The sequence below is a fragment of the Drosophila pseudoobscura genome, chromosome X (genome assembly GCF_009870125.1).
Source record: "Drosophila pseudoobscura strain MV-25-SWS-2005 chromosome X, UCI_Dpse_MV25, whole genome shotgun sequence".
NCBI lineage: Eukaryota > Metazoa > Arthropoda > Insecta > Diptera > Drosophilidae > Drosophila > Drosophila pseudoobscura.
The window spans coordinates 36,308,053-36,326,865 of NC_046683.1; the positions used below are offsets into that span (position 1 = coordinate 36,308,053).

The following is an 18,813-nucleotide window of genomic DNA, read 5'->3' on the forward strand; positions in this document are numbered from 1 at the left end:
GTTTTCGTTCGATATTTTTTGGTCATCGTTCTTTTTTGTTCATTGTCCGTTTTGTTCGTTCTTTTTTTGTTCTTTGGTCTGTTTTGTTCATCGGTCTGTTTTGTTCTTAGTTGAATTTTAAAGTATCATATCTAGTTATAAGCTTATATGTAAAAAATGCACAATTCATTGACGTTTTAACTTCTTAAATTTATTTTAATTTTTACTTAGTACTTGATATCGTTAGGACACAACCAACAGTTTCAATTAAGTATCTCGTTTTCCATTTTTTATGTATTATGTTGCTCATGAGTGAGTGAACAAAAAAGAGTTGTTCACTTAAGTGAGCAACTGAAGATGTTCCTTCCAAGCTTTTTTGTTCACTTGTTCTTTTTGCTCACTTGTTCTTTGTTGTACATTTTTTTCACTTGTTCTCTACTCACTTTTTGCGCAATTTTGCTCCTCAAAGGGCATTTTGCGATCTGGCAGCTATTGCTCATATTTGCGTTTACTTCACACTTTTTGTATTACCGGCAAAGCTGTTTACTCTTTCAAAAATTTAGTATGTCGTTTATTCGGAAGTATAGTGAAATTTGGAACCATCTGTGCATGAATAGTGAACAACTGAGTGAGCAAGTCAGCAACTGAGCAAGTGAACAAGTGAGTAACTGAGCAATATAAGAGAGCAAGTGAGCACTATGAGTGAGTTGACTCACTTACTAAAAAAGAACACGTGAACATGTTCACCAAAATGAGCAATGTTTACCCAACACTGAGGAGCCGTTTCCAAATTCTCGTGTCAGATACGAAACCATCTACGAAATTCTTTAAAATGTTTGGAATAGCAGTTCAGACAAATGAACCTCTGGATTTCTCAGGACCCTAAACAGTTTTACTGCTTCGTAAACAGTAAGCGTAGAACGTCCACACACCCATCCTCGCTATCATTTCGACCCTGACAAAGCTGGGCCATACCTGGAATTCCTTAACGAACAAATAACATCAGAAGTAAAGGATGTAGACGAAGAAATGTACTCAACCAAGAAAAATTAAAATCCTTTCTTTTCCTCGGAAGATTTAGAGGCTGTGTTAGTCAGAAACAGAACGAGGGGGAACGTTGTGAGTTGCTGCGGACACCGCAACTCTACAGTTATACCCGATACATAGTCAGTATGGCTCTCCTCCGGCAGACGCCGCTAATATTAAACGACACGACAAAGAGTTAGCCGCTGTTTCTTCCTCGCTATCTGATAAAGATCGTATGATAGTTCTTGGTGACTTCAACTTGCCAGGAACTGTTTGGTCTTCGGTAAACGAGTCTAGTATCCTAGTGCCCATGTCACGACCTGACTTTGTTGACGGCTTGCTTGACCTGTCCCTGTCTCAAGGGACAAAGGATCATATAGGTAGGTCAGCTGCGAAAAATCGGACATCCCTATGGAGAGTACCGAAAATAAGCAGCCCCGGACAGCCAGCAAATTTCCACCGAGCTAGAGACTCCGTTGGACAAACTCCTCACAAAGTTTTGGGAGGTGGAGGACATTCCTACTAAAATAGAAAGCGAGTCGGATTCGTACTGCGAAAGAAATTTCCTCGAACTACGTCAAGAACGCCAAGCGGGAAATACGTCGTCACGTTACCGTTTCGCGACCCAGATCATCTCGGATCAGATCTGGGGTATTCAAGGGCAGCCGCGCTGGCCCAGTTCCTAAGAAACGAAAATCGCTTGAAAAGAAACGGTCCCCTACAAGAGCAGTACGACACCGTAATCCAAGAATACCTAGAGCTTGAACATATGACAGAAGTTCCTCCGACTCATGGGTCCTCAACCTACTATCTTCCGCACCACGCTGTCTTCAAGCCTGAGAGCACTACCACGAAGGTCCGCGTGGTATTTAACGCATCCAGCCCGTCGACCAACGGTGTGAGTTTGAATGATCTTCTGCACGCCGGCCCGGTCCTCCAATCTGACTTGACCCTCCAGATCCTGAAGTGGCGTTATTTCCGGTACGTTTTCAACGCGGACATCACCAAGATGTATCTCCAAATTTGGGTTGACCCGAAAAACCCGAAATTCCAGCGAATATTATTTCGAAACAAGGAGGGACTCATCCGCGACTATGAACTTAAGACCGTAACCTTCGGAGTCAATTGCGCTCCTTTTCTTGCCATCCGAGTGTTGCAACAGCTAGCAAGCGACGTCCAGTCCAGATTTCCGAAAGCAAGTCGCATTATCCGATCATTCATGTATGTCGACGATGTCCTAGCCGGAGCGGATTCTACCGATGAGGCTCGACTAACGATCCGCGAGTTGCAGGCCGCACTTAGCTCTGCAGGTTTTCCGCTGCGGAAGTGGACTTCAAACCACAAAGCTATTCTGGCAGGAATTCCGAGTGCTCATCGTCTCCACACAGATTTTCTGGAGATGGAGGAAGAGAGCACGGCTAAGACTCTCGGGATTCGCTGGAAAGCGACTTCAGACGAGTTTTTTTTGTCCCTCCCGAGTTAGCGCCTGAGTCGTCATACACCAAGCGAGCAGTTCTGTCCCAGATCGCAAGGCTGTTCGACCCCGCGGGGTGGTTGGCCCCATTCATTGTTCGGTCCAAGATCTTCATGCAAGAAATCTGGTTGCAGGACCTGGGATGGGACGATGAGCTTCCAAGCGAGATGCGCCAGCGCTGGCAAAGTTTCCTGCGGAGCTACTCCGCTCTCGACCAAATCCATATTCCAAGATGGGTCGGCTCCCGGCCAGCGGTAAAAGTCGAACATCATGGGTTCTGCGATGCATCCGAGAGGGCCCACCGTGCCGCCATCTACGTCCGCATTGAGGTTAACCGTTTGGTCGAGGTGCAGCTTCTCACAGCGAAAACGCGAGTCGCACCCGTGAAAACCGTGTCGCTCCCCCGGTTAGAGCTTTGCGGGGCAGTGCTTTTGTCCGAAATGGCGGCGGCTATCCTGCCGAATATGCCAACAGCAAGTACGAGCTGCTATTGCTGGACCGATTCCACCATAGTCCTCGCCTGGCTGGCAAAGCCCGCGTGTCACTGGACCACGTTCGTGGCCAACCGAGTGACTAGGATATCTCAAGCGACCGATATTGAGAAGTGGTGCCACGTTCCATCCGAACAGAACCCCGCGGACTTAGCCAGCAGAGGCGTGCCGTTACAGGAGTTGGTGGAGAACCAACTCTGGTGGCACGAACCAACTTGGCTGCAGAAGGGCCGAGATCAATGGCCGGCACCAGTTAATAACTCCCCCGTTATGACCTTAGAGCAGCGAACTTTAAAAGCCCATTTCGCACTCAACCCAGCCGAAGACTTCCTCGAACGATTCTCCAATCTGGAGAGAGCTCTACGAGTCCGTGCATATATCCTGCGCTTCATCAAGCGCTGCCGGAAGTTAGCTACCGCGCAAAAGGGCCATCTTACGAGCGGCGAAATTACCGAAGCTGAAAAAACTCTTATCCTAGAGACGCAGCGTAGAGAATACCCCGAGGAGTATCGCTGCCTAAGCGGTAAGCGGCCAACGCCAAGGTCAAGTTCTATCCTGAACATGAACCCTTTCCTAGACCGCCATGGGTTGATCAGAGCATGCGGCCGTGTCGCAGGCTCTGAAGTGCTAAGATACGACGAACGACATCCAATCATTCTCCCATATAATTGTCGATTATCTCGCCTTCTCGCGCAATTTACACACCGGATAACTCTTCATGGCGGCAACCAATTGATGGTGCGCCTCATTCGATCAAAGTATTGGATTCCAAAGGTTCAAAGGTTTATGAAGGGGGTTGTGAACTCCTGCAAGGTCTGCGTTATTCACAAAAGAAGGTTGCAAACCCAAATGATGGGAGATCTCCCAACCGAGCGGTCGTCCTTTTCCAGACCGTTTACGCATACAGGGATTGATTACGCGGGTCCTTTCGAAATACGGAACTATACAGGGGGAGCATGTCTGATCACGAAGGGGTATGTGTGCGTATTCGTGTGTTTTTCCACAAAGGCGATACATTTAGAACCCACGTCCGACCTCACCACCGAAAAATTTCTCGCCGCCTTCTCTCGTTTCGTCGCAAGGCGCGGATGTCCACAGCGTATCCATTCAGATAATGGAAAAACTTTCGTTGGTGCAGCAACCCTGCTTTCCAGTGACTTCCTTGACGCGTTTAAGGACTCGGTGACTGATGCGTATAGCCATCAGCGGGTTTCGTGGCGCTTCATCCCACCAGGAGCTCCACATATGGGAGGCCTATGGGAAGCCGGAGTGAAGAGTTTCAAAACTCTCTTCTACAAGGCCACGTCCACTCGGAGGTATACGTTTGAAGAGCTTTCTACGCTGCTCGCGAAGATTGAAGCGTGCCTCAATTCCAGGCCGCTCTCACCGATGTCCGATGATCCGACGGAGCTGCTAGCCCTCACTCCCGGGCACTTCCTTATTGGGGGGCCCTTAATGAGTACGGCCGAGCCCGAAATAAAGGGGAACCTTAATTCGATCATCAATCGGTGGCAGCATTTGAAGGCACTCAACCAACAGTTCTGTCAAAGGTGGAAGGAGGAATACCTCAAGGAGCTCCACAAGCGGACTAAGTGGCAGACGCCGACGCCAAATCTGCAGGTTGGCGATATGGTGGTCATCAAGGAGGATAACCTGCCGTCCAACGAATGGCGGCTCGGAAGGATAACTTCCGTGTATCCCGGTGCCGACGACAGGGTCCGTGTGGTGGATATCCTTACTGCCCGCGGTACCCTCAAAAGACCGATTGTCAAGGTCGTTCTCCTGCCAGTAGAACCCCGTAGTTCCATCCAACAATAACGTGAATGTGCACTTGTCCCATTCACAGCTCCGTACTAATACTTCTTCGACTTCTCTATTCCATCCTAGTTCCATCCTCATCCAGACATGGCCCCACGGATCCGCGCCAGCCGCACCACGGAGAGCCGGCGTGATCGAGGGATCAACTCGTACCGTTGCCGGGTCTGCCGAGGAATTCATCCGCTACGGACCTGTCACCATTTCCTTCGCCTGAGCCCTGAGAAGAGACTCCGAGCTGTCCTCATTAACAAGTATTGCGGGAACTGCCTGGCCCACCAACACTCCGGCCAGGATTGTCGCAGTGGCGGGCTGTGCCGGGTGTGTGGCAAAAACCACCACACTCTACTCCACATACCCTCGTCTCGTCGTCCAGTCCGCTCGGCCTCAGGAGCATCGTCGCCATCTACAGCGCCCCACGTCAAACGCCGACCTCGGCGTCCAGCCCGCTCAGCCTCGGCTGCATCGTCGCCATCCACGTCGGCCCACGCCGACCGCCGCCCGCGTCTCCCCGTGAGCCGCCCCGTGGCAGGGCCCCCGGCACCATCCGTCGACTCACTTCTACAACATCGAAGCCTCATCATACTCCCGACGGCGCTGGTGGTCTTGGATACGGGTTCCAAAAACTTCGAGACGGCGGCGCTCATCGACCCATGCACGCCGGTGAGCTGTATTGACGACTCCTTGGCCAGCGCCTTCAAGTTGCCCACCACTTGTGTGGGGGACGAGAAAGTGTGTACGGCGGTGATCCGCGCCAAAATGGGCGACTTCCAGTTGGAGACGATGCTCAAGGTCGAGCCCCGTGTGCGCATCCGCACGCCTATCCGACAGCTGAGCGATTCCGTGCGGGCGCGTTTCGGTGACCTGAGGCTTGCCGATGAACAATTCCATCGACCGGCGACAATCTCGCTCATCTTGGGAGCAGATGTCTACCCGAAGGTGATCCAGCCCGGGTTCCTTGCGCGTGAGGACGGCCTGCCGGTGGCCCAGAGCACCGTTTTTGGATGGATCGTGTCGGGGGCGTGCACCCAGCCATAGGCCACCCCATTATACTTTGCAATCCTGCAAGGGGGGGGGAGGATGTTCAGGCCAGCAATAAGGAATGTGCCGAAAAGAAACTGCACACTTACAATCGTCAATTTCTCGCAGTGCGAGCTTTCGATCATGCCGTTCGATGCACCGTTAGAAAGCTTGAGAAATTCTGCGTTGTTTGCATGTTCATTTTTCACTATTCGCTTATCAGTTTCAACGATGCCTCGAATTGAAGAGCAAGTTCGCAAAAAAATTGTGCACAATTATTGCACAGAAAAAGGTGTGTCTTACAGACAATTAGCTAAACGCTACAAAGTTAGTGTTAATAGTGTTAAAAATATTATAATTAAGTTTGGAGAGACATGTTCTTTAAAAGATTTACCAAAAACTGGGAGAAAAAAGGGTCCAAGGGATCAAAATATTGATGAAAAAGTATTAGCCTTAATCCACAAAAATAACACGATGTCCGTTCGAGAATTGGCAAAAAAAGCGCGAACAAGTATGAGTATGGTTCAAAGAATAAAGCAACGCCATAATTTAAAGACATACAAAAAACAAAAAGTTCCGAAAAAAAGTCTGCGTCAAGTAGAAGTCGGAAAAACGAGAGTGCGAAAGCTTTATGATCGCTTGCTCAATGATGCAGTTCAATGCGTTATTATGGACGACGAAACTTATGTCAAATTGGACTCGAAAACTTTACCCGGCCCTCAGTTTTATACAAAAGTTAAAGGTGGAACTGTTGACGAGTCGGTGTCAACAATTCAAGTCGATAAATTTGGGGAGGAAGTGCTAATATGGCAGGCCATTTGCACCTGTGGCCTAAGAACCAGTGCTTTTTTATATACCTTTTTATGAAAAACACAATGTGTCTAGAATATTTTGGCCAGATCTGGCGTCCGCGCACTATGCCCGCTCAACTTTAGCGCTACTTGACTCAAAAGGCATCAATTTCGTGTCAAAAGAGGAGAGCCCACCAAATTGCCCAGAGCTCCGGCCAATTGAGCGATATTGGGCATTAGTTAAAAGAAATTTAAAGAAGGATGGTAGTCTCTCCGAAAACATGGAAGATATGAAAAAAAACTGGATGCGTGCGACCCGTAGGATTACCAAAGAGTGTGTGCAGAACTTAATGAGCGGTGTTAAGCAAAAAATTCGATCAAAAATAAGAGGCTAGACATTTTTTCAAATTTATTAAAAAAATTGAAAGTTAATGATTTTCTCTAAAACTAAAAAAAATAAAAATTGAAATCGGAACGAAAACATCGAAGTTATGAGAAAAACAAAGTGTGCAGTTTCTTTTCGGCACATTCCTTAGACAGTTTCCGCGCACTGTGCCGGCTCCGCGCGCCTCGGTCCCGGCTCGCGCTCGCGCGCTCGGAGGGGCGCTCGGATCCACAATCCACGATCCACACGGCGCTCACCGCAGCACAAAGGCAGCATAAAGCATAGATCATAAGGTATAGAGAGTTAGTTACGTTTTCACCCCCGCTTCAACCTGTCGACATACCGCGCGAATACCCAATAACTACATGAACAATATATATATATACACACAACGAAACCAATCGTTCTTTCCTTTCTGTGACGACTGCTAGGAGTTTATACTGGAACATACACCTCGCCGTTGGATAATTGATCCTCGATCCGCTCCACTACAAACATTCGCGAAGTAGCAACACTGACGATGCGCTTGTGGTGCCGCCTCGTATAAGTAGCTCACACACTCCCCTATCCCTACACACTACCTACCCACATCCCAACCCCCCACATTCAGCTCACACCGGGCCGGACTAAGAGTGTTATTCGACCCGTGCCGAGAGTCAGCCTGGCTGGGGGCCCGGTATATAAAACAAGCCCAGTCGTTAACGGAGAGCTCAGGGACTTGGCAGCCCCCTGTTCTAAGTATGCCTTATCCGGGCAACGTGGATCTCTGCCCGGACGGACCGTACCCCTTCTCTGCAGCTCGTGGGAAAAGAATGGAAGAATTTAAAAACCAACAAAATGAGTCTGGCACTCCCCAAATGCCAACAGGGAGCAATCCCAAACAGGGGAAGGCAGCGGCCCAAAGGCCTGGCCCGACCCGGAAATCAGCAGGGAAAACCTGCGCGGCGGAAGATGCTAGGGAGAGCCCAAAGGGGTCCCATCCCGGTATCGGGGTGGGTGGTGAATTGGCTCCCAAAACCGATACCTTGGCAGAGTGGCTATGCAATCCTGCGGCTGCTCTGCCTGCTGGTAAAGTGGCGGGTGATGAGTCACCATCTACTAGTGTCAAAGCCAAATCTTTTACATAAGCCGATAGAAGGAGTGCTGGCAACATACTCCGTCGGCAGAACGCAAGCCAGATGTCCAGCCCGACGGACAAATGGATTAAGAAGGTTGAGTGGGCCTTGAAGAAGGAAGCCCCTCAGCAAAAAAGGCAGCGCTCGCAGGAGACTCCGGGGCCGACACCGAAGCGCTCCAGAGTGCTGCCTAACGCATCGTTCGCGCAGATTGCCAGAGAAAGGACGCTGATTGGCGTACTGGACAAAGGCAGCGTGGACTCCCGGATCCCTAGGAACCAGTGGAAGCGGCACTGGCCGACCGCTGCTTCGAGCTGCTGGAAAAGCAGCCTGGACCCCCCCCCCGTCTGCAGAGACATGGGCTGGTACCAGGGCTGCATAAAAATCGTAGCCTGTGAAGATGAGCGCTCCGTACAGCTGTACAAAGCAGCGGTAGCGCAAGTCGGGGAAGTCTACCCAGGGGCGAAGCTCGTCGCTGTAGACTGGAGCGAAGTGCCCAGTAGACCAAGGGCGAGAGTCTGGGTGCCCGCCTCCATGAAGGAGCCGGAGCGCATCCTAAAAATGTTGCAAAGATGCAACCCCCACCTCCCAACAGCGGATTGGAAGGTGGTCAAAGTTGAGACGACACAGGGCCCCACAAACCAGGCGGTGGTCGTCCTCAACAAAGAGTCGCTGGCCCCGATTGAGGCTGCCAAAGGCGAGCTCAATTTTGGGTTCAGCTCTGTGACCGTAAAGGTCTACAAGTCGGATGCGGCGGCCGAGGCACGTCCTGTCGACAAGCCAGTCGAGCAGGACGCTGCCTCGGAGATCGAAGCACCCGACGATCACACAGAGATAGACCCAGAGGGCTACTCCACCGATGGCACGCTGAGATGCGACTTCGAGGCGATGTGTTGCCACGAGGAAGTCGAGGACGATCCGGATGCCGACATTACAGTGGTGGAGAACACTAAGGATGTCCCTGAGGCTCCTTCAGATCAATCTCCACCACTGTAAAGCAGCATCCGCTGCTTTTATACTCCGCCTCGAAGAGAGCGGAGCAGACGTAGCCCTGATCCAGGAACCTTGGATAGTGGGAGACAAGGTTTGTGGACTAGGGTCGAAGGAGTACAAGATAATTGTAGCTCAACATGAAGGTAAAACCCGCACCTGCATTCTCGCCAGAAAGCACCTTAATATCTTTCTGCTCCATAATTATAGCGATAGCGACAACACGGCGGCAAGCCTAGAGCTGAAAGGGACACATCTAAGGCTGATGTCGTCCTACATGGCCCATGAGGGAAACGATCCTCCCAACGACCTTGTTCGCAAACTAGCCAGCGAGAGGTCGGACATAGACCTATTAATAGGTTGCGATGCCAACGCTCACCACACTCAATGGGGGAGCTCGAACACAAATGTAAGGGGTGAGTCACTTTTCAGCTTCATCCTTAACTCAAATCTATTTATTTGTAATCGGGGCAACGACCCCACTTTTATAATTAAAAATCGACAGGAGGTTTTTGACATCACCCTAGTGTCTTCCAACCTGTTAGACATAGTCAAGAGTTGGCAAGTCCTTGATGACCACAGGAGGTTTTTGACATCACCCTAGTGTCTTCCAACCTGTTAGACATAGTCAAGAGTTGGCAAGTCCTTGATGACCACTCTTTCTCTGACCACAGATACATCGAGACCACACTATCCCTCGAGTGTCCGAAACCTAAGGACTATATTAATCCCAGGAAAGCCAACTGGGAAAAATATAGCTCAGCCCTGGAGGACTTACTCCCCTCCAAAGCACCATCGTGCCCTGAAACAAAAGACGACCTAGATCGCCTAGTGAACAGGTTCATGTTCCTCTAGCAAACCTAGGGGGAAAAAGAAACCCCCCTGGTGGTCAAAACAAATAGACATCCTACGTAAAAGCTGCAGGACCCTCTTCAGCAGTGCCAAAAGCGCGAACGAAGAGAGCCACTGGGCAAACTACAAAATCAGTCTGTCACTATATAAAAAGGAAACAAGGAAAGCAAAAAGGGCCTCTTGGCAAACATTTTGCTCGGAAATTGAGGAAACGTCAGAGGCCGCAAGGCTTCGCAAGATTCTCTCAAAAACTAACCCCTCGGTAGGGTATCTTAAAAGGAATGACGGCACGTGGACTAACTCCAGTGAGGAGTCCCTGCACATTCTACTAGACACACATTTTCCAGGGTGCACAACCATCGAGACGGCACATCTTCCAGGAGAGGGACCGGTAACCTCGATGGATCACATCCTCACAAAACGTAACATAAGCTGGGCAATAAACAGCTTCAACCCGTTCAAATCGCCAGGCCCAGACCAGGTAATACCGGCCCAACTTCAGAAGGCCGGGGATACGGCCATAAACTGGCTACAAGGTATCTTCAGGAAAATACTGGCTGTGGGTACAATCCCGCGAACATGGCTTAAGGCAAAGATAGTCTTCATTCCCAAAGCTGGGAAAGCCTCGCACTCAGCTGCAAAAGACTTTAGACCAATCAGCTTATCGTCCTTCCTCCTCAAAACCTTTGAGAGACTCGTCGGGCTGCAACTGAGGACAACTATACACCCTCAGTTGCTGTCAGGCGCACAGCATGCCTACCGGAAAGGAAAATCCACGGAAACGGCTCTTCATGAAGTGATCTCTGCGGTAGAGAAATCTCTGCATCACAAAGAGTACTCACTCATAGCCTTTCTGGATATTGAGGGAGCTTTCAACAACCTCGGAGGCAGCAAGACTCCGGAAAGTTCTCTCAAAAACTACCCCCTCGGTAGGTTACCTCAAAAAGAATGATGGCACGTGGACCATCTCTTGTGAGGAGTCCCTGCACATTCTGCTCGACACGCACTTCCCCGGATGCACATCCACCGAGCCGTCACACCTCCCAAGAGAGGGATCGGTAGAATCGATGGACCATATCCTTACAAAACGGAACATAAGTTGGGCAGTAAACAGCTTCAACCCGTTTAAATCGCCATGCCCGGACCATGTAATCCCGGCCCAGCTTCAGAGGGGAAGGGAAGATACTGGCGGTATGTACAATACCGCAAGCGTGGCTTAAGGCTAGGATAGTTTTCATCCCTAAAGCAGGCAAAGCCTCACACTCAACCCCGAAATACTTTAGACCAATCAGTTTATCGTCTTTCCTACTCAAAACCTTTGAGAGACTTATCGGGTTACAATTACGGACTACCATAAGTCCCCAGCTGTACTCAAGTGCGCAGCATGCCTACCGGAAAGGAAAATCCACGGAAACGGCACTTCACGAAGTGATCTTGAGTGTAGAAAAATCCCTGCATCTCAAAGAATACTCACTAATAGCTTTTCTCGATATCGAGGGAGCCTTCAACAACGTCACACCGGGCGCCATTACAGAAGCCCTGACTGACCTGGGGGTGGACCGTCACTCATTGATCAATTGCTCATACGCAGGACGGTGACATCATCGATGGGATCGTCCGCCCAGTCAAGGTATGTCAACAGAGGCACCCCGCAAGGTGGTGTCCTGTCTCCTCTTCTGTGGAACATAGCAGTCAACAAGATTCAAAGTCGTGGCCTATGCGGATGACGTTGCGATTATCTTCTCGGGGAAATACCCCCAAACACTGTGCGACTTAATGTCCACAAAGCTAGCGCAACTGTCGGATTGGATGGAATCGCGCGGTCTGGGAGTAAATCCCTCAAAAACGGAAGTCGTATTATTCAAAAATATATACAAGGTCCCGCCCCTCAACCCTCCAATACTACAAGGATGCAGGCTCTCCTTTAGCGACAGTGCCAGTTACTTAGTGTTGGTAATTGACAAGAAGCTTAGCTGGAACCTGAATGTCAAAGACAGAGTAAAGAAGGCAATGACTGCACTCTATACATGCAAAAAAGCTATTGGGCTAAGATGGGGTATGATCCCAAGCATAGTCCAATGGATATATCAAGCTATAGTTAGACCAATACTACTCTACGGAGTTACGGTGTGGTGGCCGGCCCTATCAAAAAGGGCGATCACCAAGCAACTGGGCAAAGTCCAGCGGACTGGCGCCCTATGTATCAGCGGAGCTCTTCGCACCACCCCAAATGATGCGCTAAAGGCCATCCTATGCCTACGGAGCCTTGACCTCGCAGGAAAGGAACGGGCAGAAGCAGCAGCAATACGTCTAAGAGACTCAGATCAATGGGTGACACAGTGCATAGGTCACTCAGCCATATTAAATAATAGCAGTACCGTCCCCTCAAAAACAGACTACCAAGTTCCAAGAGAGTACACAGACACTCCCTTCGACACAATCATCCCTCACAGAGACGAAAGGCTCGAGGGACTCCCAGGCCCAGATGGGGCCATAAACATCTTCACAGATGGATCAAAGCTGGACGACAGAGTCGGAGGGGGAATCTACTCTGAACAGCTAAACATAAGGCATTCCTTCAGACTGCCAGATCATTGCAGTGTCTAGACTGCCTACAAGCGGCTGCCGTCACGGCAACCAAGCTAAACATTTATAGCGACAGCCAGGCTGCGATCAAATCGCTAAGCGCGATTTCCTCGAACTCGGCCTCCGTGGCAGACTGCCGCAAATCTCTGCACGAGATGGCTCAGCAATTTGCTATTAGCCTGATTTGGGTCCCGGGCCACCGGGACATCGAGGGCAACTGTATAGCGGACGAGCTGGCCAGATCTGGCACTACAATCCCCCTTCGCCAAGACAAGGAGGATATCTGTATTCCAATGGCCACCTGTATGCTCATTATAAGGGAGCAATACAAGCGACTAAATAACGATATGTGGCAAACAGTGCCACGATGTCGCACAACTCGGCAAACATGGCCGACCATGGACATGAAGCGCACCTCCGAGCTCCTCAAGTTAAGCAGGAAAAGGTGCAGCGTAGTCACACGTTCCCTCACGGGACACTGGCTAATAGGCAACCACGCTAACAGGCTGGGGTCCCCACATTAAGATTTTTGTCGCAGCTGTAGAGACGAGGAAGAGGAGGAGACAGTGGAACATCTGTTCTGCTCCTGCCCAGCTCTCAGCAGAAGAAGGCTACAGCACCTGGGCTCAGCCTTTCTACGCGACATCTCAGAGATGTCCAAACTATGTCCCAGGAGGATAGCGAACTTTGTGAGAGCATCTGGATGGGATAATTGCTGACAGGAAGTCTCACAACGCAGGAAGGAAATGATCCTATGCGGTATCACAACGGGCCGAAACCGGCCTAAGTGTGACGGGCTCCGAGCGAGCCCGGCAGCCGCCTCAACCTAACCTAACCTAAATGAATATTCCCTACTTCAAGATCTTCGACTAGTTAAGTCGGTGTTTTCACCGGGTCCAGACGGGGTTCCAGGTTGTGTACTCAGGTACTGCGCTGAGGCTCTGTGTGCACTATTGCTTAAACTATTCACCCTGTCCATTGATTCCTCTTGCTTCCCCCCAATCAGGAAGGAATCGTTTATAATTCCTCTCCATAAAAAGGTAGCAAGTCTGATGCAAAAAATTATAGAGGTATAGCAAAGTTATCCGCTATTCCCAAATTGTTTGAGAAGGTTTTAACTCCGCACTTGCAACATCTCTGCAAGTCACTTATATCTCCAACTCAGCATGGATTTATAGGGCGGCGATCAACCACCACGAACTTGTTAGAGTTTACCTTTTTCATTATTAAAGGCTTTCAAGGTAACTTACAGATGATGTCATTGACACTGACTTTATTAAAGCATTCGATTCTGTAAACCATTCCCTTCTAGCACATAAACTTGACCTTTTAGGGTTTCCGCCCAACCTCCTGAGATGGATTTCTAGCTATCTTTGTTCCAGGTCTCAAAGAGTCCTCTTCAAAAACTCCCTCTCTTTACCAGTAAAGGTTTCTTCGGGAGTACCACAGGGCAGCCATCTAGGCCCTTACGCTTCACACTCTTTATTAATGTCTTGCCTTCAGTATTAACATACACTCGAGTACTTATGTATGCGGATGATGTTAAACTCTGTGTCCAGTACAAGGACATTTCATTTCATTCTCGCTTGCAATCCGATCTCAATAGCTTTCAGTCATGGTGTTGTGCAAACTTGTTACACCTTAATGCCTCGAAATGCAAAGTTCTGGCATTTCATCGTTCTAGCCCTTTGTTGGCTCCCTATACCCTATTTGGTGGTTCTCTTGAGAGAATTACCCTGGTGGATGATCTGGGTGTTATATTAGACCCCAAGTTAAAGTTTTCCGAACACATTTCTACCATGGTAAATAAGGCCATGGGCGTGCTTGGGTTTATAAAGAGGTGGTCAAAGGAATTTGACGACCCCTATATAACAAAGACTCTCTATACCTCGCTTGTTCGTCCGGTCTTAGAATACGTCTCCTGCGTATGGTGCCCTCAGTACAAAGTACACCAGGACCGTATAGAATCAGTACAGAAAAACTTTTTACTCTTTGCTCTGCGGGGCCTTAAGTGGGATGCGGGTGTCAGACTCCCATCTTACTCTAGTAGACTACTATTAGTAAACATCCCATCATTAGTTATCCGTAGAAAAATGCTTGGTGTGATTTTTGTGCACAACTTGATCAGGGGTGACATAGACAGCCCTGATCTGTTGAGCCGCATAAACTTCACGATTCCTATTAGACTGACTAGAAATTTCATACCGTTGTCCCTTCCACTTTGTAGATCGAATTATTCCTTGCATGAACCGTTTAGGGTCTTATGCTCGGATTATAATTCCCTCTACCATATTATATCCAACACTAATTCTCTTCCTCTTATTAAATTATTAATCCTTACACACCTTTCTATTATTTAGTAACTGTAGTGGTATTTGTATTTTGATTGCATGCTTAGTTTCTTAGTAAGTTTAGAGCTAATTTTCCTCGAATGTTAGTCTAATATCTATCTTTCTTGCATGTTCGCGTTTGGTTCGGCTACGCACCGTGCGTCATGCGGCAGCGCCCCTCGGTCGGTTGGGCGGGAGGAGGGCTGCGTTTTGCCTCTGATCCGCGCGTAACAGCCTTCTGCTGGTGTCACACGGGCCACTTGACGGTGCAGGCATTGCATCGCCTCTTAAAAGATGCAGTCATTGCATGTCAACGTCCAAGAAAAAGAGTGCGTGCGAGAGAGACAAAAAATCAGTCTGAGCGTGACGCCGGGCGCTGCGTAGCCACAGCAAATTGATTTGTTCCTTTTGACTATAAAAATGATCTGATCTGATCCAGATTCAGCAATCTGATAGATATGGTCATTATCTATGATTCTGCGTTTTTAGTTTTCTCAAATCTGCAATATTGTGGATGCAACAGATTTTCGCCCTTCGTGTGGGCGGAAGGGGGTGGGGCGAAATTTTGAGATATACGTTTTATAGTGACATCTAACAGGGGTGCGGATACTAAATTTGGTTACTCTAGCCGTAATAGTCTCTGAGATTTGTGAATATCCCCAGATTTGCATCCTTTGCGGGGGCGGAAGGGGGTGTGGCGAAATTTTGAAACAAACTCGTCTCGGTCCGATATATTAGGAGTGTGGATACCAAATTTGGTTGCTCTAGCTTTTATAGTCTCTGAGATCTAGGCGCTAATGTTTTACTCTAAGCAAAGCCGCCTATGCTACGTGTGTGTTAGAGAGAGACAGGGCGAGAAAAAATGAAATTGTTTTCTTGATGCTGGCTATAATAATAATACGATCCGATTGAGATTCTGCAGTCTAAAAGATATGGTCATTCTCTACGATTCTGCGTTTTTGGTTTTATCGTATATTTAAAAATGTGGATGCCACAGATTTTCGTCCTTTGTGGGGGCGAAAGTGGGCGGGGGAAAGTTTCGAAATATTTTTGTAGCAGTGACATATCACAGAAGTCTGGATCCAAAACATCGTTGCTCTAGCTCTTAGTCTTTGAGCATTAGGCGCTGAAGGGGACGGACAGACAGACAGACAGACATGGCTCAATCGACTCGGCTATTGATGCTGATCAAGAATATATATACTTTATGGGGTCTGAAACGATTCCTTCTGGACGTTACACACATCCACTTTTACCACAAATCTAATGTACCCCAATACTCATTTTGAGTATCGGGTATAAAAAGAGCCGCTACATCTCAGAGAGCTGGCAATCTTCATCAAAACTGCTGACTTAAACTTTTGACCCCTTTTTTCTTCATCATGTTATAAAGTAAATTCAGTTTATTTTCTAAAACAGTTAAGTAATTTTTTTTTTCTTTTTTTATTTACCGACCTGTCAAAATCACCAAACTACATCACCAGTATCTGATCAATGTGGCTACAGTGCTACGATCAAAATCCGATCATCCTTGAGATGATTTAAAAAAAAAAAATCATTATTCTGGTCGACTAAGAAACGCAACCATCTACAAAATTCTTCCAATTATTTGAAATTGATTTTGAATTAAAACAGAAACGTGTAATTTTTATTGTTTTTAATTCATCTTTAAAAATGCGAATTTTGCTCAGAAGGTTTTAACGAGAGAACATTTTGGAAAAACCTACCCGCAATCGCAACAAATCTTGACTGTTTTTTTAAATCTACTAGTAGTTGAAGATGCAATTGTGATAGTCGGAGATCAGTTCCAAACTCGAGATTTTATTCTCCATTGACGAAATAGGTAATCAATTGAGTTATCCTCATTTCTTATCCGGGCGCCACAGCAAAAAGTAGCAGCGCCCTCTTGCAAATAAATATTCCGATTTCCGGCTAATATCAATTTTCAAATATCGAGCATTAAAAATTGCCAGAACTAGCTATGTATGTATATGTCGGCAGTAGTCTTTCAATTGTGGTTTTGCTATGCGTAAGGAAAAGAAGAACAAGGAAAACGAAAAGTCAAAGCAATGAAATACGCGGAGTGCGGAGGCAACAATTTGGGTATGTCTTTTTCGGATATTTCGTCGCATTCATTTCGTTTTGCGCACTCTTCCATACAATTGAATTCTGAAAACTATGAAGTCAACACACTCACAATCATACATATATGTAAACATAATTCATTGTGTGCGTCGCACTCATTCAACTCAATTTAATTCGTACATAAGCGTTCTATTGGATGTTTTGAATGGAGATCACCATTCAGATACACATGTACATATGTTCATATGTACATACATATGTATGTATGTACTATTTCTTGTTTCCCACATTTTCGTCGTCGATGAAAGAGCTCGAATCACAGAGTAGAAAACTACTTGTTGCCCTCTACCTGTTCCACTTATGCTGTATGTATATACATACAGCAAACATAAGTGAAAATCTGCGCATGAGTGTATACAAGAATTGCAATACATTAATGCATTCCTTTACTATCATGTTTTGTTTTGTTATTTACCTTTAATCAATGTATCTAACGGTGCTGAAGAACTTTCCAAATGAAATATAAGTTAAAAACAGCAGGTTTCTTTTACCTGACAGCATCTAAGACAACGCGCTTACAGACTTATCAAACTAGTTTTTACTTTGATTGCAATTGGAATTGATGTTAGGGTTGTTGAATATGATGCAGTGATATATCGACACATCGATTTATCTATTTTCTGACCACAGTTCATAGAACGAAAACATACCAACTGTATTTGCTGCGTAAGGTCCCAGGTCTTCGGCTTTATATACTTTATATATATACTCTCTGAAAATTTTTTCGTTGTGATGTTCGTTATTTACATATATGTATTTGTCTCTTAGTGGGCAAATGTATTCGTTTTCGACGAACCAATTCGCCTGTGAATGGGCTGCTGGGAGCACAAGCTAACGAACACAATTCAAATCTATGAACAGTCTTTGGCTTCCCGTTTAAATCTATAAACAATCGTTGGACACCGACAATTCAAATGCGCCGCGGCTGTAATACGGCTTTTGCACACTTAGAATTTTACAATTCCCAGTTTGGATGTTGAAATCACAATGTTAATAGGAATGAAATTTGTTTTTGAAGGCGAACTTAAGGGGTTGCATGATGTCGAGACTCTAAGAGCTCAGGAGACAAACTCGCAAGTTGACAATGAAACAAAATCGCGCTGATCCTTTGTACGGTATAAAACACATCCCAAAACAAAATTAATTATATCTTGTGATATAAAAATTAAAGCACATTTTTAGAAAACGCAAATTACTACCTCTGTTATTCAATTTACACGTATTTTCAGAGTAAGCGTGATTAGGCCTTAGGATCTGTGAATTATTTCATCTACACTTCCGGACATACATACATTTTACTTTAGAATTTGTACAGCATTATGACACTTTTTGAAGAAGCTTGCATCACAATTTTTTATATATGTAGAGCTGGCTATCCAGCCAGACGTTGTTCTGCCACTCAATAATAAAAATGTTCTTAATTAAATTTGGTTAATTTATAGCGAAACATTTTTAGATGACCCGTGCACTTTTTTCCGCCTTAGATTTTGATTTAATCATGCTAATTTTTGTACTTTAACTATAAACTATAATAACCGATTGAAGGTTTTTTAATTCAATTTTTTTAGGTTGGTTTTTTTTTTTAGTCAAGAACCTTGTGATACACAACATTTTTTGGTTTTTTTTTTTTTTTTTCAATCAAAAACAAACATCGCAGATGGTCTTCCGACCCGTGAACATGCCACATATAGTTGGCTGTGGGAAAAAACTTTGATTTTCCAGATTCAGACCACATACTTTCAAGGATTGGCATTGTGATTTGTTAATAGTCATGACTATTCATAGTCATAGTCAATTAACTATTGACGATACCA

At 46.8% G+C, this 18,813-nt stretch overlaps 2 protein-coding genes across 5 annotated transcripts in view; one reads left to right on the top strand and one right to left on the bottom strand.

The window, feature by feature from the left end:
* Rhp (GTP-Rho-binding protein rhophilin) overlaps nt 1-17,587 on the bottom strand; it is a 120,393-nt gene extending 102,806 nt beyond the window's left edge. For 2 of the 4 annotated variants that reach the window (XM_033384511.1, XM_033384510.1), the window contains exons 1-2: nt 17,491-17,578; nt 17,415-17,438 (exon numbers count right to left, since the gene is read on the bottom strand). In XM_033384511.1, coding sequence (XP_033240402.1) covers nt 17,415-17,438; nt 17,491-17,500 — 34 coding nt within the window. In that variant the 5' untranslated portion in view covers nt 17,501-17,578. Of the gene's footprint in view, nt 1-17,414 lie in introns of all 4 variants that reach the window. The other 2 variants (XM_033384513.1, XM_033384512.1) reach the window with 1 other exon arrangement.
* Nucleotides 4,506-6,306, top strand: LOC117185032 (uncharacterized). Its single transcript, XM_033384517.1, has 2 exons — nt 4,506-4,789; nt 4,858-6,306. The coding sequence occupies exon 2, from the start codon at nt 4,876-4,878 to the stop codon at nt 5,821-5,823; it is 948 nt and encodes a 315-aa protein (XP_033240408.1). The 5' UTR covers nt 4,506-4,789; nt 4,858-4,875; the 3' UTR covers nt 5,824-6,306.
* Nucleotides 17,588-18,813: the final 1,226 nt, after the last annotated feature.

Bases quoted from the DNA above. Each gene is read 5' to 3' on its own strand.
- LOC117185032 (XM_033384517.1), top strand. From the start codon at position 4,876: ATGGCCCCACGGATCCGCGCCAGCCGCACCACGGAGAGCCGGCGTGAT.